The sequence below is a fragment of the Anoplopoma fimbria genome, chromosome 19 (assembly GCF_027596085.1).
Source record: "Anoplopoma fimbria isolate UVic2021 breed Golden Eagle Sablefish chromosome 19, Afim_UVic_2022, whole genome shotgun sequence".
Lineage (NCBI taxonomy): Eukaryota > Metazoa > Chordata > Actinopteri > Perciformes > Anoplopomatidae > Anoplopoma > Anoplopoma fimbria.
The window spans coordinates 24047138-24066952 of record NC_072467.1 but is presented as its reverse complement, the minus strand read 5'-3'; the positions used below and the strand labels follow the sequence as shown (position 1 = coordinate 24066952).

General features: G+C 43.1%; 1 protein-coding gene across 1 annotated transcript in view; it reads right to left on the bottom strand.

Moving 5' to 3' along the window:
• Positions 1-19815, bottom strand: part of LOC129108008 (pleckstrin homology domain-containing family A member 7-like) — a 136624-nt gene that overhangs the window by 16490 nt on the left and 100319 nt on the right. Inside the window, 7 exon segments of the mRNA XM_054619631.1 lie at positions 99-152; positions 2168-2251; positions 3620-3864; positions 3867-4165; positions 4858-5409; positions 8483-8664; positions 18910-19010. Coding sequence (XP_054475606.1) covers positions 99-152; positions 2168-2251; positions 3620-3864; positions 3867-4165; positions 4858-5409; positions 8483-8664; positions 18910-19010 — 1517 coding nt within the window.

Here is a 19815-nt window from a genome sequence, read left to right as displayed (position 1 = left end):
TATTTTTGACATTTCAAATTAGAAAAAAAAAAACTCACAGCAAAAATAGAACTACTAACAGGGATCATGGGATTAAACACTGATATCTGGTTTCTCACCTTCAGGTCCAGATACTCCAAGTCCTTCTTCAGCTGCATATAGGTGTCATCGCTCTAGAGGGAGACAAACATTGATTGATTGATTGATTGATTGATTTGTGCCGATAGGAATTAAATAATTCACCATGCGAGGCGTCTGAATCTAGAGAAGCTTCACTGACGTAGAAGGACGTAGTGATGTTTGTGTGTCGGGTATGAACTGCTGTTATGTGTCCGTGCCAACATGCATCACAACACATAGAGTGGAAATGTATTAATTCATGTTTTTGTAGATGCTCCTACTGCAACAAACAAAGACACCAGCACAAACCAGACCCGTTGGAAGCAGCAGATATTGAAACATGGTTGAATTCAGCCTCCAATTCAGCTCACATCACTCAACAACAACAACAACAACAAGAAGAAGAAGAAGATTCACGAATCAGAGGACCGAGCTGACCGACACATCCACATCCACAGTCAGCCGGTCGGTTAGCCAAAAGCACGAGATGTGTTTCGTGGACGTCGAGGAGTTAGCAGCACAACATGCTTATGGACAGTTTCGCTAGAAGCACGATATGGAAACGGACCAGCCAAGAACAGCACATGGAAAGAGGCGGATGGTTTCTATGACGGCAGCAGGACCAGCTCTCACAGATCAACCATGCCCGATGTCACGCCACTAAAGCACTGGGGCTTCTGGGTAGAGGTTGCCACTGATGTACTGAGACTTGGGATCTGGGGATGGGTTGGTTTTCAGCACTATATTACACACAGTATTTCATGTTGTTACAGTTAGGAACTACCAAAGTGGAAATATCTTCTGTACTTGATGACCTCACCTGACAGGGGCACTGGAGGAAATGTCAGTTAATTAAAGGTCTTAAGGTTTCATTTTCTGAGGACTTGGATTACCAACAGCATCTTGAATGTAAACCCGGATATTACTTTTCACAAAAACAAATTTAAATTGCTAGTGGTTTCCTCAAAATGATTAGAATTCATCACCTGGGAACAAGGCATGTCGTTATAACATTTTCGTGGAATGCCCATCAAAATAGTTGTTGAGATATTTCACCCTGGGCCAAAGTGTTAAACGGATAAACAAACAGAATAACAAAGAGCCATGAATAATGGACAGAAATATTGACGTTTCTCAATAAGATCTGATATCTACATATGCAATTAAAAGAAAGATAATAACTGTGGTAGATGTATTGTTATACACCCCCTGCAATATGTTTAGTGGCAACCTCTACCAGCCAAAATGAGGGCCGGGCATGCTGTTGAGGAGGGAGGGGGCGCACACCTGGGAGTTGAAAGAGCCCAGGGGAGCAGAGAGGCTCATGTGTCCGAGGTGGGACACAGGAGAGGGGCCGGAGCTGAGGAGGGGGCTGGTGCTAGTGGTGGTGGTGGTGGTGGAGGTGAGGAAGTGGTTGTGGTGGTAGGCCTCTGTGGGACCGTTGAGCCGCTGCAGCTGGCTGAACGCGAGCTTACGTGCGGAGGCCATCTTGGCCTGATGCCGGCGGAGCTGAATGAGGAGCAGCGTGAGCTCCTCGGGCTGTCGGGCACCACAGGACAACACATCCGGCATCAGAAACTGACCACGGCAAACTTCAGTAAGAACTGCTATTGTTTAAAACCTTCACATTCACAGCACCTGTAGACACTTTGTCGTGCGACTGGCTGAACAAGCAGAATTCAGGAAGATTAACGGTGTCGAAACAAAAGGCAGAACTCACAGCAACACACTGAAGATGACAGGCAAAGTCTCCCAAAATGCTTAGCAACAGCCAACTGGCCCGTGCCAACAAACAGGCTAATCGAGATTCAGACAATGTCTGTTAAGATTTTGTAGTAGAGAAAAATGAACGCTCTTCTGGTGACTGAGTTCTTGACTGTCTGGAAGCCTGAACACATTGTAAAAAGCACATCACAGGATACTCCAACACAGGCCTCTTAAGCCTTCAAGCGTCAAGGTTTCTGCTCCAAGTTCCAAATTGTGAAAATATTAAATCCATGCCTCGTGTAATGTTTTTTTAAAATATGAATATTTGCAATACAGTAATGTGTTTATTAGTAAGACGTACCGTTTTGCCATGAAGGCTGGGTGCACTGACTGTGTGTGTGATGTAGCCAGACGGAGGCATCGACCGTCTGTCGATAGTAGCAGCCTGACAACACATAAACAACACATGTTACACACATACAGTACAACCATACACACACTGGAGTTTAGAATATATAATGTTTAATCTAATTACGGACAATGTGTGTTATAGCAATTACAGAAAAAACACGGTCCTACCACACAAAATAATGTGAATAGTGAAGAATCCCCCAAAGGCTACAATTCTTCTTTTTAGAGGGTGCAGTGTTTTGCATGACCTCGATAACAAAACACTGTATTTTTATTATCTCTGGGCAAAATTGAGCTGCTGGTGGTTGTGGAAGAGTGGGAGTAAATCTGCATATTTGTGTTTTTTTCACTCAATTTCAGAACTGTGAGTTGCTATTGTTTCCTCTGTGTGCATGCATGTGACAAATATATTGATATACAGTATACTGTATAGCTTTATTATTCAATACTGTGTATTAAACAGTTTGTATAAACATCTTCAGTATACTTCACAGTTAGCTGTTTGACTGATTGCTGATTCAGTCGAGGTAATTAAACAGACTTTAAGGAAAAGTCTGCCATCGAGACCCAAAAGAACTGAAACAATTATTGTGTTCAGTGAAGCACAGGTCCAACATCCGCCCCACGCTGCCAGAATGACTGACACTGTTCTGGATGAGGAACTATTCTTTTTCATACTTTTGCACTTGACAGTGGAAAGAAAAGAAAATAATTGGTCCAATCTCTAGAAGAGAACATACAACAGGCAAGACGGGATCAATTTTATACGATCCATTCAGCAGAATGCAGCTGATAATGTCAAATAATCAACAATGCCTATACATGCTAGCATTACAGTGTTTATCCTTCATACATTACAGCACTTTCTTTTGCATTCCTTCTTTTTTTTTCTCTGTTCTTGTATAATTTATCTTCTTTTCTTTTATATTCTTGGCACACTTGAATAATTATCTGTTGATTGATGACTGTGGAGCTAAGTTTGCTGTCATTTTCAGGTTGCCTTGGATAGAAGTGTGAGGTTAATGCTTAAATGTTATTACAATGCCAGTTATTATGACAGTTAAATGTCATCAATCATTTAATCTTTGATTTAGGACTGTCCGAATGAAATTGCAGAAATGTGTTTAGACACTTTTCCGTGCACAGTAAGTAAGATACGATACAAAATCACTGCATCCAGAGAAAGTTGGGCTCTATTTTTAATATTATTTTTATTCTAATTTCTTGTCCCTTTCATAAGATGCATCACAGAGTAAAACTGAACATGCGTTGTTTAGTGATACTAAATACTGCATTATTCAACCAATTAAAATAAAAATGTGAGTTTATTTGAGTTAATTACACATCTTGTGTTGTTTGCAACAAAGATGCAATATTCTTCTTTTCTCAGACTTTATTTTACCTTGAGCATCTGAGATTTGGCCCTGCGGGGGGACACAGTGAAGGGGATGTCCACCACAGACCTGTCACCCACGGGCCTGACAGTCATCCGCTCGGCTGGCGTGTGCGGCCTCCGTGTGGGGGACAGGGTCCTGCTGCTGCCGGGTGGAGGCCCTGGTGGAGGGATGTCTGCAGCCGACGGCGGCACCGACACACAGCGGGGCGACCCCTCGGACCTGGGCGCCGAGGAGGTGGGAGGCACGGTGGAGGGGGCCGGGGGCCGAACGGGTAGTCCGGGGCCGGGGTGTAGAGCGGCGCCGTTGGGCTGCCATGACGGAACTGGTGGCGCTGCTGCCACTCGTACAGCTGCCACACGGTGTTGGGCCCCGGGTCAGGGGCGAGGCGGAAGTGGCTGAGGCGGTCCTGGGCGTACTTGTACTCGCCGATGCGGGCCGGTGTGGGGCTCTGGCGAGGGGTCTTTGGCAGAGTCTGATATGAATCCAGGGTGGTGAACTTGTGCTGGGTTGGAGGGGTGCGACGAGGGAGGGTGTTCTCTCTGGATGGGGGGCTGTTGAGTAGCAGGAAACGGGAGATATTTTTAACACTCAATGAACAAAATACATATAAATTAATCTTAACTTACCATAAACAGGCCCTTTTATGCTATTTTCCAGGTGCAAATTTAATATTTTCCGTCTCTCTCTTTTGTTGTTTGAGGGCAAAACTAGCCGGAAGGAGTTTTACGTCACTTCCGTAACATTGTGACCTCATAAAGTTACAGAAGTGAAGGAGAGAATTCAATGGAGCCGTTTCAGGCAGATCAGGAGCTTCTGAGGGGGAGAGTAACTCCTTTTAGGTGTGGACTTCAGGTTTTACACTCTGCAGACCTTTTACATGTACAAAAATATATATAACACACTAAAGAAGAGGGGAAAAGTGGAAAAGCATAATAGGGCCCCTTTAAATGTATATTTAACAATGAAATAAGAAACTAGACATAAGAAATGAAATTATTTCAGCTATAAATGGGCTTTAAGTTCACAAGGAAATTGATTAAACCGTTGTACTATTTCTTACTAAAAATAAAGCTCAATGTTTTGAGTCTGAGTTCAGAAATAAAGCGTTATGCTGTGCAGACCTTATATGCACCTGACAGGGCAGTATTGATCTTACATTTGCAATCAAAGGTCACTAGATGGAACTCTACACTCTCTGTATGCTACATGTCAGTAAACATAATAACATATGACAGTGACCCACCCTTTGTGCTCCGCCTTCTGAACTTTGACCCACTGCTCCACCTGCTCCAGAGTGTTTCTCCTGTGCACCTGCTTGTGCGCGTCGGCGGGGGGCGTCACCACGGGCGCCCTCTGGTACGTCCCCGCTGCGATGCCGTTGGGCTCCAGGATGGGGCTGGGCGTGGACACCAGGCCGTTCCTCGTGCAGACGCCTGAGGGCAGCGTGGAGGCGGCCCGCGACGGCGCCCGCGACGGGACCCTGGACACGGGCGCCGAGGCCGACACATGGTCGAACTGCGGGAGGGCAGAGGGTGCCAGGTTGGAGGGGAGGGACATGTGCGTGTCCATCTCCAGGGCTGTGCTTCCTGTGGGGTGCTCCGAGGCGGCGGTGGCCGGGGAGCCCTTGTGGAAGCTGCAGCGCTCGTCGGCGTCGCGGTGGACGGGCTCCAGGAGAACCTCGTGGACGAGGGGTCTCATGGTTCCGGAGTCCGGGGACTTGTGGTGGTTCACGTGGTTGGTCTGCGGGACGGCCTGCTGCTGCAACAGGTTAAATGTCTCGAACTTGTCGGATGGTCTGTGGAGAGATGAGATTACATGAAAAGCCGGGATGAAAGTAAGCCTTTTACACTCTTAATACTTTCTGTAACTTTCTTTCAACATTGTGAGAGTTTCATTGGAAAGGAAAAGATGGAGAATACATCTGAGACACCTGTGAGCTGTGGGAAGGGGAACAAACTAACAAAAGCAGCAGGGAGGAGAACAAAAGTAACCTAACATGGGTAGGATTATGATTATTCTCCTGTCTGGCGCCAACTTTAAATATTTGGATAAACCTACGCTTCAAAAGAGAACCAGATGATTATTAACAACAGCTGGCATTTGATTTATTTTACTCAAATCTCTCAAAGGACTTTGTGTTCCTCCATTTCAGTCGTCTTACTCTTTGTTCTGGTGTGCTGCACTGAATTTGAACTCGATGTCTTGTCACATAAAAGAGAAACTTTTAACTCGTCCCAAACTTAAAGCCCATTGCTGAATTCACCACACAGAGTACTTTAAAGCAGGGCAGGTGATGAGCAAAGTCTAGCTAGATTTTAAAGTCATTAATGAAATCCCCGGTGATAAGAATCCAGAGGAACAGTCAGTTCTCTGATATTCAATGGACCAAACTCCAAAGTTGGGAAATGAATTAAACAGGTGGTATCTGAAGATATTAAATATAAACTAGCACTATGATGACTAGTTTGTTCCTTTTAGATTGTGTTGAATGGGGCTTAGGAGACATCATCTTTTAGCTGAAAGTGGCCCTATTATGCTTTTCCACTTTTTCCCTCTCCTTTAGTGTGATATATATATTTTTGTATATGTAAAAGGTCCGTAGAGTGTAAAACCTGAAGGCCACACCTAAAATGAGTTACTCTCCCCCTCAGAAGCTCCTGATCTGCCTGAAACGGCTCCATTGAATTCTCTCCTTCACTTCTGTAACTTTATGAGGTCACAATGTTACAGAAGTGACGTAAAACTCCTTCCGGCTAGTTTGACCCTCAAACCACATAAGAGAGAGACGGAGCTGAAGCTCCGGAGGGAGAGTTTTTTGAAATGTGAAACGTTGACCAATTACAACAGAGCGGGCTAGCTGACCAATCAGAGCAGACTTTGCTTTCTGGAGGGAGGAGCAAGCGCTACAACGGAGCATTTCAGAGAGAGGGTGAGAAGAGGTGCTGCAGGACAGCCAGGATGAGAAAAACAAGGAGGATTATGAGCATTAACGCATGTAAACATGTAAGTTGAGATAAAAATATGCACCCGGAAAATAACATAATAGGGAATGTTTAAGAACAGTGTGTTACAAGCAATGCATTCCATCACTGTATAAAAAAAACGTTTTTACATATTGTAAAAGTAGCCAAACTATTGCAAAAGAAGTGCAACATGCCAGCAAAATAGCAATCCTACTTTTATATTTTGTTCAATAGAAAAATACAGAAACGGGGGCTGAAAAAGTGGTTTTAAAAACATCCCAAGTTGAAGCTGTCTTCAGTCATCTTCCCGTCAGTCATTAACAACTGCTGAAGTCTTTTGGGATTTCCCCTTCCAAAGAGAAAAAAATATGAAAACGGAGCTGTACAAGCTGAGGCTGCCAGTGAACGATGGGGTGCATTTGATCTGTGCCACCTCCCGACGTCAACACATGAATAATGCATTTGGGGAAGCGTCTGTTTGTTCAAAAACAGCGTTTCACAACATCAGGATCTACTCTTTGAAAGCAAGCAAACATGTATTAAATTAAATAAATACACTGCGTTCATATTCTATAGCTTCGGGACCAGACAGATTTGTTTAAGCTGTAAACAGTGGAGTGGGGACGTTAGTGACAAAAGAGAAATAAACAATGGTAGCACTTTCTAGGAAGAATGTATTTGTGGGCTTTAACACAACTGTACTTATTGCATACAGTGCATTAACAAATCTTGTCTCACAATCGCTTTGCGCATGATGATGATAAACATTTCATGGATTGTGCTAGAAAGTATTTATAAACAAAGCATTGTAGAATATTTAGAAGTTCTGCTGTAAGTAAATAAGACTGATGGAATGTTGGGAGGTTTAAAGAGGATTAAGAGTGAAAACAATTTGTTTAATTGGAGACTTATAAGTAAATATTAATGAAGCAAGCCAACAAATAAATGAATACATTGTCCCAAGAACTGCAAGATATGTATAAACTATTATTAATGTGCTGTATGCATCCGCAAACCAGTCAAGTTGTAGTTTACATCCATGTCTGTCCAAAATGTCATCGCTATAAGTCATTTGTGTGAAATTGTCATAATTAGCATATGAATTCTTGAGCCAACAACATGTTTTAATGAGCTCACAGTGACCTTTGACCTCCAAATTCTATTCAATTCATCCTTAAGTACAAGTGGAGGATATATTCCATTTCTGCCTATACATCCTCCTTAATGTTGCACACAATTCTTTTACACACAGGACAAAGATGTACCAGTAAAGAGGCTCCTGCTTGATGAACAGGTGATCTCTGGGAAGTGTAGTCCAAAATTGCAACAGCACTTTACAAACAGGCTCGGCACCAAAGATTGACTAATGGAAGATGAACATTTGAAGGGAGTAAGAGTGTGTGTGTGTGTGTGTGTGTGTGTGTGTGTGTGTGTGTGTGTGTGTGTGTGTGTGTGTGTGTGTGTGTGTGTGTGTGTTAGGTGTCTGTAATGACTGAATAACAGAGCATGTGTACGTTAGTGTATGTGTGTGTGCTTTCAGTCAGACATACACGGTGATTTCTTGTGTGACCCCAATTAGGAATTGTACATAAAAAAACCTTATAAAAATACAAAACATGACTTAAGTTTTAGTTTTAAGCAACGTAGGAATTTAAAATACTGGCAACAGACACAAGAGGGAGCTCATGGCGTTAGCTGGAGAAATCAGAGTATTGACTGGAAACCGAAAATGAAAAAGATCTTAAATTTATTAAGGTTTTTTTGAATGTACTAAAGGAGTGTGTTGAGTGTGTCGCTTCCGTTCTACAGCAGCCTGGTTTAAGGGCTATGAATGTTTGTAAGTTGTGGTTTCATTTCAAGTTAAAGTGACATAGTGTGTTTGTGTTTGTGTGTGTGTGTCCCTACCCGATGAGTGTGTTGGTGTGGTTCTGCATCATTGTGGCCTGGTTCATGGCCCTCAGCCAGGTGTTCATGTCCTCCTGGGTGTCGACGCTGAAGTAATACGTCCGCATCCCAGTGTGCTCCGCCTGCGAGCCAATCACAGAGCTCTGCTTGTAAATGTACGAGCGCATACCAGTGTGGCTGGCCTATAGTGGGGAGAGAGAAGAGAGGCCAGGTCAAAGGTCAGCGGTCGGAGAGATCAGAAGAGAGCTTCGGCTTTCGGTCAAAGAGACGGGGAGACGTCATGCTGTCCAACGAGAGAAACAACATCAAGAGCCACATGAGCATCGACCGATAGAGAGAGAGAGAGAGAGAGAGAGAGAGAGAGGCAATGAGGGAGACCACACAGATAAATACAGAGACACAAAGGCCAGCCAGTAACGACCAACAAAGCCACAAGTTTTGACCGATGGGAGGAAAGATTCTCGGGTACAATGGAGAAGAGGAAATGTGAGTGTCTGAACAAAATGAACCCCCAAGGTCTCCTCACAAACCTGTTCTTTCCTGTTATTACGGCTTATAAACCTACTAAGAACGCATAAAAAGGTCAGATAACAGTTTACAAACAAACAGTAATGTTATAATAGCTTTTCATTTATGCTTGCTATATTTCTCAACACCATATCTCTCACAAAAAAAAAAAAAGGAAGTCATTGCAGTGGTCTGGCATGGAAAAGTGGCTCTGCAGAGACGCAGTGTGAAATGCAAGCCTGATTAGACACCATGACAAGGCAATTGTACTCTGTGATTTAAGTGCTGAGCTCATGACAGGCCCAGCTGAACTTTAGATTGATATGTCTTTGTATGTGCGGTAAAAAAAAAAAAGGCTATTAGTTAGTCATTTATCTAATAGACGGTTATTGGTGTGTGAGAGTCGGGAGCACATCTGCAGCATTTCATCATGGGGAGAGATACAAAGGCTCAGCGTGTAGAGAATACTAGAAGGATCTTTTTGTGCTATGCTGAACAAAACATGTAATATGAGATGTTGCAGCACTACGATACTTTCTCTAATGCAGGTCTGATAATAAAGAATACAGTCTGTGCAATCATTTTTTAAGGTACAGTGTGTACATTTTTGCAGCATCTAGCGGTGGGGTTGCAGATTGCATCCAACTGAATACCCCTTTGCTCACTTCACCCTATCATAGACTGCGGTAACATGAGCCGCCAATTGCAAAATGGTGGTATCGCTATTTGTCTAACTCAGAGGTCATTCTTTACTGTAATATAACTACTTTAAGAGAGATGGAAGTCAGATGGTACCACGGTTTCACACTCAACGGTTAAAGTTACCGTGTCAAGTGTGTCTGAGAACTACGGTGGCCTTTAGGTGACACAAAAAGCATCTCTCTCTCTAGAGCAAGTGTTTGGTTTGTCTGTTCTGGGCTGCTGTAGAAACATGGCAGTTCACGACAGCCGACTCTGTGACCAGGACCTGCTCCCTATGTAGATATAAAGGGCGTCAACTAAGCTAACAAAAACACAACCATTATTAGTTTCAGGTGTTTAAACACTAATGAAAACATAGTTATGAATAATATGTTCCATTTCTGCTAATGGATCCACTTAAAAGCTGAACACTGGCCCTTTAAAACCAAGCACACTCTGCTGGTGTCTTAAGATTACCAACCCTAGCTTTAATGTTGCTCCTTGGTTAGAAGATGTGTAAATAAGACACTGTTTGCTAACACACTCACTATACCACTTCATAAGATAATAATATTTCAATGTTGTGTTTAGCCCTTGTTCCGCTGCCAAGAATTGACCAGAAATATATCAAAGATTTCAGCTTTATCTGATCATTTTTACATCCCTACTTTCTCTCAACAGCATTTCCCTGATCTAGCAGAGAGCCTTAGAAGTAGTTATATTCAAAAGGTTATTCTGTTCGTGTAGGTGGAGAGAGCAGTAATACTAGCCATAGCACAGTAACTGCAGGAGAGTTTCTTTCCAGTCAACATAAAATGAGAGCTGCTTTTTCTTTCTGAAGAAAATCAACTTGTTTCTAGCTGCACTGCATTTTGGTCCACTGAGACTAGCATCAGTCTCAGTGGTATCTCTGCTTCTCCTACGATGGATTTCTGCCTTTAAGATTATGCAAGTCCAGAGAGAAGACCTTGAGAGTCTGACACCAAGACGCTCGCTGTTTGATAATTCATATAGGCAGAACATCTCGGTGCTGCTGAACTCGTTTCAGAGCTGTGCTAAAAATATCTCAACGTGATGTCACTGATATTCTAATTGGCCAGCTATCGACAGGGATAAGAAAGCACAGCATCAAACAACAGAAGTGGGCCAAGAAATTCAAAGAAACGGTACATCACTAACAGCTGTTTGATTAAAAGTGCTTTGTATCCTTGATGAAGATGTCCTTGCTGTGAAAGTGGGGTTATTAGAGGCCCTTTTAAAAGTGAGCTGCACTCCACTGAGCACGGCACAGATCTTTAAATGTCCTACTTTTCCCTTTCCTTCCTTCCTTCCTTCCTTCCTTCCTTCCTTCCTTCCTTCCTTCCTTCCTTCCTTCCTTCCTTCCTTCCTTCCTTCCTTCCTTCCTTCCTTCCTTCCTTCCTTCCTTCCTTCCTTCCTTCCTTCCTTCCTTCAGTGTTTTGGGCGGTTGGGATTGGAAGACAAATGAGAGAGCCCACTCGACAACAGATGCATGCAAATGAAAATTAATTAGACGCTAAATCTTCCCTACCCTAATTCATTCTCTGAATAATGAATGCGGGATAATAAGTGTGCGAGGACTGTTGTGGTCGGATCTACAGCGGCTGCAATCATTTCCCTGGGACTTCTTCATTTGGTTTCTATATTGTGATGAAATGAGATGATTCCTCAGCAGTTTTCGACTCCTTGTCTGCGGCGCGATGACAGTCAGGTAAAAACAAAACACTCACTATGTTCCGTTCAATGTATTGTACACGCTGAACAAGTTTGTGAATAATGCATACAAAGACTGTCACCCCTGCTGTTCTATCTTTGTTACTATAAAGTCTGAATAGATACCAGCTCACAGATGCAACCATGAGCACAAACAAATATAAATGCTCCCGTTCCTACATCCCATCAAGGTTCCCAGACAGCTTAATAGGTGGCCTGTCCTCTGGTAGCACTACTGTCTGGCTGCTGAAACAAGCTCATTTCCCTGGCTGCTGCTGCTGTGCACTAAAAAAATGACTTAAAGGGGACATATCATGTTCATTTTCATGTTCATATTTGTGTTCTGGGTTTCTACTAGAACATGTTTACCTGCTATTATGTTCAAAAAACACATTGTTTTTCTCATACTGTCTGTCTGAATATATCTGTGTTCAGTCTCTGTCTGAAACGCTCCATTTTAGCGCCTGTCTCTTTAAGACCCCCACCTGGAAAATAAGCCCAGTCTGCTCTTAAAACAGACTGGGTTATCTTATTTCAATGTTTGTGGGTTGGCAAGCACTTCAGATACCCAAAGGTATTTGCACTGAGGCACTGAAAAGGTGAGTCTTTCATGATGTGTCCCCTTTAAACTTCAAACCCCTGACTCACTGTGCTTGAGTATCTACTTGATGCTGATCCTGGCACATTTGGGAGTTGATTGCACAGCTCACTTGATTCTTCCAAGTCCTAATAACCTGGTGCACCAGCTCTCCGGTAGTTGGGAGGGGTTGTTTAAGGTCATTCTAATGTGGTGGATGATGATAGAATGTTAAAGGCGGTGCCTTTAAATGAATGCAGTTCCTGTTAATTAACAAATTGGTTCCTGTTTTTCAGTGCTACAGTTGTTTCTTTTCCACCAACTAGTTCCACATAAGATTTACTGACTGAGCAGAAAAACAGATCCTACTGAACTTGGTATGTTGTTTCCAATCAAGATCCAGGGCTATGCAGGTTTGCAAACACTAGCTGATTAGACTGATTACTTAATCATTGACTGCTGTCTGATCAGTTATATAAGCTGGAGCAATGTTTGGTTAAAAACAAAGTCTGCAGACTCTTTAAACCACAACGCTACCCAGTGGAAAACAACAGATGTGGACCATACGTAGGACTCAGCCAGCCTGTCACTGTCAGGCATAAAGATGTGTTAAGAGGACAGGATACAGGCGGGGGAAACTAGTTAGCAAACACTCACTGAAGAAAAAGAAATATGGTGGATACGTCCAAAGAAACAGCCTAGAAATCTTGACGAGAGGAATAACAGCATCCTCAGGAAGCAGCTGTCCAAACACGGCTGTTCGCTCACCATCAGCGTTCTGACAGACGGCCTCTTATGGCTACAATGGGACAGGCTTCTTGATGAGAGACAGAGGACTGCGCCGCTAGTCAGATGTTTAGGCACGTGCAGAGATACTGGCACGCATGTGCAGTGAGCACACGCACACACACACACACACACACACACACACACACACACACACACACACACACACACACACACAGTGCAGAAACACAGACACACACTTGTACTGCAATATGAATTCAAACCCTCATTTGAATCACAGAAACTTTAACCAAAGATTATCTCTAATCTTCACCCTAATTCTAAATCCTATTCACATGGTGCTTTTGGACCCAAAAAACCCCAACACTTTCTCATTTCTTTCTCGTTCTCCACCACTCCTTTCCTCGCCTCCTCTCCTCGCAGCTTAGTCCCGCCCACAGGAGATGAGAGCAGAGGAGGCGAGGAAGAGACGCAGGGAGAGAGGAGTCGAGGTATCGGGCATTTAATAAATAAGACATTTTATTGTCCTCTCCATCTATATGAAAACGTAGAATTGAGCAAAATGAGTGCTGAATGCAAGAGAATGTTTATTATTGTTGTAATAATTTGGCATTGGAAGTGGATGTACGCGACAAAAACAGAAGTAATATCAAAGTGAAATGTGACTATAGGAATGTAGTTAGAACGGCGCCATACATTTAAGTTTGACTGCATATTTGATCATCTTAAAGGAACAGTCACACTTTGAGATCATTTATGTGTCACGCCTCTTTTATATGTCACAGGTGCTGAAAAGAATACAGCAAATGTTACACCGATCTATCCTCGCTTATAGCTCCCCCATCAGGCCTCCTCGCTCCTCGAGATGCACTTTAGGAATTGCGATTTCCACGGTCAAAGGCCGGAGGAGACGAGGAGACGAGGAGGCTCAACATCGAGAAATGGGAAAGGCCCAATATCCAAAGATGTGGCATTTCATTGGGTTTTTAAGACTTGTTTAATTTACTATCAGAAGTTAATCACATGCACATTGATATCTGCAGCTAAAGTGGCCCTCGTTATGTGTATGGAGCCTCTATGTTAAACGGTGATGTACTTCCGGTCGGCCACTACCGGAGCTTAGTTCCACCGATAACGACAGTCGACCTCTTCTCAACGCTTATGCGACCTCTACCAGACCATACACACATTTAAAAGCCTTAACGATTTTGATCTCATAACACCAGCCATGTTTTATCCCTATTCTAGTTACATCAGACACACACACACACACACACACATTCACACACAATAAGCGACAAAATCCAACGCACACCACCAGCGGTCCAAAATAACATTGAGAGTCTCTGCCTCCTTTTAGCAGGAATGCTGAGTGGGTCATTCAGCTCTGAGTGCGTGACCGATCCACCTACACACTGAATTCATACAACGCTACGCCTCTTTTCCTCTTTGTGCATTGTGACTGCGTGGGAGTTTTAAGGGTGTTCCTGATTATTTGTTTTCTTCACTGTATTGTTTAACGACCCTTTATGGAAAAAATTATCAAAACTCCCTCTCGCCGAATCTTTTCTGCCCTCTATTTCACCGCGACTAGTCATGACTTCCTTCCTCTCCACCTATCGCTTCCTCTCTTTATTCGCCCTAAACTCTCCGGTCCTAATCACTTCCTTCCTGTTCTGTGTTCTCTCTCCTACAGGCGCTCTTTTTCTACAGACTGAAGAATATCACTCACTACTTGCACTTTGAAGGGCTTACAATAGTGTGTTTTTTTTTTTGCGGTGGACAGCCCCAGACATACACACACACACACACACACACACACACACACACACACACACACACACACACACACACACACACACACACACACACACACACACACACACACACACACACACACACACACACACACACACACATACCACTCTTTGTCAGGGCACTATTTAAGGAGTCATTGTGCTCATAAAGATAAGCCTCAGCAGCCAGAGCACCACAAAGCTCCTGATAAGGTACGTTCTCCTAAACTTGCAGCTGTAGAAATTGAATTTCCACTGGAAAAAAAAATGGAGACAACAATTGCTTGTGGGTGTCTCGGTTTAAAGTCATGCCTGCTTTTAGAAAAACAGTCTGTTACTAGTCTGTTTGTTAAATAATCCCGTTAGGAAGCTAGAGTATAACAGGATTCTCTACTTCAAAGTTTCTTTAAGCAGCAGCTGCTTTGGGAAAATCTACATTTTAGTGACTATGGGGTAGCGTAGCTCGCATCTACAGTAAAAAAAATCTCTCCTACAGTCATTTCTGGAAAAGTAGTGTGAGGTTGAAGTATTTCTCCAAGCCATCAGCAGACTGCATGCCGGTACAGCAGATGTGACAGATGGAGGAGGCAGCAAGCGCAGCACAAAGATGAATGTTAAGCCCCACACCAGATAAGCCAAATACAAAGATTCATATCCAGATAATAAGGATGGGGTGAGAGAGAGAGAGAGAGAGAGGGGTAGGGGAAAAGACAGAGGGGAGAATAAAATCAGACGGAGAACAATGAAAGAAAAACACGACACAACCACGCCAGCCAAAAGGACATGTTATTCTCAAAACATGCATCAAAAAACCAACAGAGGAATATACAAGGCTGATGTATATTCCATCGTGTTTGGACCCAACAAAGCCACACCGACGGCGGACAACAAGGATATATATATATATATGTATATAACGTTCACATCTGGCAAAGTGAGAGCAGGAGATAAGGTAGAGTACCTATTTATGGGAGGACTGTCACTGGGCGACGCGACACACTCACGGGGACAGAGGGAAGTCCCAGTCGGGGCGGCCAACCAATGGGAACAAGAGAGGGAAGAGGATTCAGTGAATAGGGGAAAGGAGGGGGATGTGGAAGGGGTGGGGGGGGGGGGGGGAGGTCGTCGAAGCTTGAAGGTTTCATTCGGGGAGTCATGATGTGTGTAGGTCAACTTGGTACACAATGGGTGCAGCATTCACACAGCAAACCACCATCATGTAATACCCAACCCATCAGGACCATTGGGTGGCTGACTGGTTCCGCTGATGCTACAGACCTGTGTTTAGCAGCATTTAAAATGTTAAATTAGAGTTTGTTTGAGCCTGCTCTGAACCAGTTGCTGGGGTTTCAGTTCGTTTCAAACATTGAAGGTATAATATGCAGCATTTTCCTAAAATATAAACAATGTATAGACAAAAATACAAAATGAATCCCTCTCAATCCTCACTTATGATCCACTAGAAGTTAGTGGCTGTGTCTATATCTACAGAAACTCTGATCTCTGTCTGTATTTTCTTCTTACTTTACTGGGTTGAGGGAAATTCTGGCTATCAGCAAAGATAAGCCCATATGGGGGATGTAACCCCAAACCAATAACAGCGCGCAGTGTGTCCAGGTCGTCAAATACCGCCAGGGTGGAGGGGCCGACTTTGAATGCTTTGTTTTACGAACACCAACAGTCGAAATGCTGCATATTATACCTTTAAGGAGTAACTTACCACCTGACTGAAAACCAGGGTTTCATTGCCCTCTTTGGTTGCTTTTTGTCTGCTTTTACCTCAGACAGCACCCAGAAACACTTGCAGTTGGGTGTTGTCGGAAGCGTGATGTCACTTTGTACTGGCCACACCCTCTAGTACATTTTTGCATCACTGCAGCAATGTGAGAAGTAAAAACCAGTGGAAAACAAGACTTTAAGCTGCTGTTAAGCTACTCTTTAAAAGCTGAAACTAAATGAAAAACAGAAGATAGACTTACAAACTTCATAAAGCAACAGCCATCATTCTCCTTTACAGCTTCCTGACCATGATGTAAGTACAATATTGTTCATCTGTATTAGTTTATATTAACTAACGAGCTCTGTGATTGGTAATTGGTGATGGCATTAATTGTTCCTCTTCTTTCCCTGTCTTTACCAGGCTTGAGATTCCTCAAAAGTACACTTTTATTTATGGTTTCTTGTGTAAAAGACGTTTCCCCCTTGAGGAGAAACTGGCAACAATATTTGACTTATATCATAGCCAGGAAGCTACATAGTCTACAATCCAGGTTCTTAGATTGTTCAGCAACTTTCTAATGCCCACTTGTTTGTACACCAGTTGGTGGTTGGTGCTCTCTCCAGCTACCTATTAAGGAGGTAACTGAAGCTTTTAGTCAAGAGCAGAGGTCCTCAGACGGTACACAACTTTCATTGGGTATTTCAACCCTCAGATGTGGGGCAATCGTCTTATATTCCACTTTAAGACCCTCCTCCCATTGCACTGTAAGCTCCACCAGGATTATCTTGTCTTCTGGGGTCCACAACGTACTGTCTGGATATAGAAAGGAATGGGCCACGTCTGGAAAATGCAGCTTCCCTCAAACTCCAACCTTTATCTCCTAGGACTGCCATTTGCAATATGGCTGATTTTGGTGTTTCGAGTTTGTTGCCTGGTTAATTCATATCCATTTCCTGCCTGATTTTGTTGCAACTCCAGCTTTGCGCACATGGATCTTTGGAGTCTCTGAACGTTTGCTTCCACTGTAGCTGATCAGATCTTATGTCAAGACCCACAGGGGAAAAGCTTGGGTTGAAGTCAGACCTTCTCTATAAGTGCTTGGTGAGCTTTGTCTCTTGGCCCATTGGATGATAACCAACTTGTCCAGTTTGCAGGGACTAAATTGCTAATTGGTGAACGTTTGCAGCTTTGAATCCTCAGCCATTAAGTCAACACTTTTATCCAGAGACCTCTAGGCGGTGAGAAAGGTAGTGGATCTGTGTCTTGCCCAAGGATAGATCAGTGGACATGGCTGCTGCAGCTCTCAAACTATGACCTTTTGGTCTCAAGGCTTTTCTTTAACAACTAGGCAAACATGACACTTCATGTTATGAATCCATATAAGTTAAATCAAACGATGACTCACTAAAGACAAAAAGCAAAAGGCAACGGAGAGTTGAAGCCTATTTGCACACAAGGGGAACAGCTCAGTTGTGGGTTTTGTACATTATGCCTGCCTCTTAACTTCACACGTGTCGGCCTCGACTCAAAAGGACTCGACTGCCTCGGGGAACGGAGAAGCTTCATTCCATTCCAGAGGAGCTTGTCTGTCTCAATAAAGACACTGACAGACATTCAGTGGTAATAGACATGGCGACAACAGGTGGTGAGTGCTGCACAAAGCGGAGGGGCGGTTTGGTATTTAGGTTTATGTTTGTAGGAAGATCTTTTTTATTTACTACCATTTCAAAAGCATTAGTGTTATTTACGTATTTTTGTCTTTACCGCCATTTCAATTAGGTGACTGCTGAAATGCAGCAATGGTTTAAAAACTATTACAAATTTTTAATGAGAAATAATAATTTAATTGAATGTAAATTAACTGACTTAAAGATGCATTTTCTGCAAACAACCTAAAGACACGTTGCCAATGCTGTGAGTTATAACAGGCTCTTAGAAGCAGTTGTGTTCAACGGCAGACAAAAACATTTGTTCAAAAAGAATAGAATACACAATGTGAAGTTAAATAACTCATAAATAATACTCGACAGGATAGGGAGGAAAGTTGCGTGCCACCAAACCTGTCGGTCGACATAGAGTGCAACAGGTGTTATGGTAGTATAATGTTCTAAAGAGGCAGCAGGTTTGAAGTTTTAAAGGTATGTGTATTACTTCTAATGAACTTATCTGTCACTAACAATATAACTTGGTGGAAACTCTCATCAGGGGGTTTAAATAGAACAAGGGTTATATAGTTTAAGCATATGGGCCTGTAGTGGGAATGAAGCATCAGTGTTTAAAATACTTTCTTTTTAGTCTTCTGATTTTGGAACAACAGTGTCAACAGCGTTAAAAAAACTTTGAAGTGTGCAGGAGAACATCGATTCCACTCGTAGAAGAATCCTCAATCGTGTCATCACATTGGATACAAATGTTATCAGTCAAATTAGCTTGAAAAGAAACTTTCATGCTGTTAGGTCCAACACACAATTCTGATTTGAATTGTTTTTCTTCCTATTCTAGCTCCGAATTTTAAGTTTGCAAGGTTGTTTTCGGCTGAATTTGATGTCATGACTTTGCTGCATTTCTTGTTTTTTTTAAAAAAAATAAGAAAAACAATCACATCAGAGAAAGTGACTCAAAGATATGCGTCAGCACAAAGTAATCTGTAGAACAACGGGAGGCGTACCTTGAAGGCATACTTGCGGCTGATGTGGTCCTCGGGTCCCACGGCTGAAATGACATAGCTGGGCAGAGGAATACTGCCGAGGACCAATTCCTCTCTGCTGTCTGGAGAGAGAGAGAGAGAGAGAGAGAGAGAGAGAGAGAGGGGGTGGGAGAAAGGGAGTCGATAAACAGGGTGAGGTAGGTGAGAAAAGGAGCGAGGGAGATATGGAGGAGAGGAAGGAGCCGGAGATTAAATATCACTCATCACCCGCTGGTTTCATCACTGCCAGTCTCCAGTATCACAACACTCACATCAACACACCCGCATGCCGTCACTCATGCCACGGTGTCGTGCCAAACAGTAAATGACCATTCTGGTGTCCCAGTGTCACAGAGTGAACGCCGGCCGGGTCCAACTGGCAGCCAGCCGCCATTCCTATGTGGCTGCCCCATCCCGTTAACACGCTGAGATCATAGTGAACACACACACACACACAAACACACACACACAAACATTCGTCCTTCTATATTTATAAGGACCCTCACTGACATAATAGAGTCCTTAACCTTTTACCTTTCACCTTAACCTAAACTCCTAACCCCTTAGTCGGCCCTTTGAAGAAGCGAGGATTGTTAAAAATGTCCACACACAAAAACATCCTGACACTCGAATGAAAGAAATTGGTCCTCACATAGATATAAAGTACAAACACGAGTGTGCAACCAGAATACGTCCTACGATAATTAGTTCGCACAGCTATGAATAAATATCTTGAGTATTTGTTTTCAACGGAACATTGTGACAGCACGCTAGAATGTGTGTGTATGTGTGTGCACAGAGCGAGTACCACACTGTAAAAATGTAGTACTGGAATGAGAATATGGGTGCACGGTGTGTTGTGTGTGTGTGTGTGTGTGTGTGTGTGTG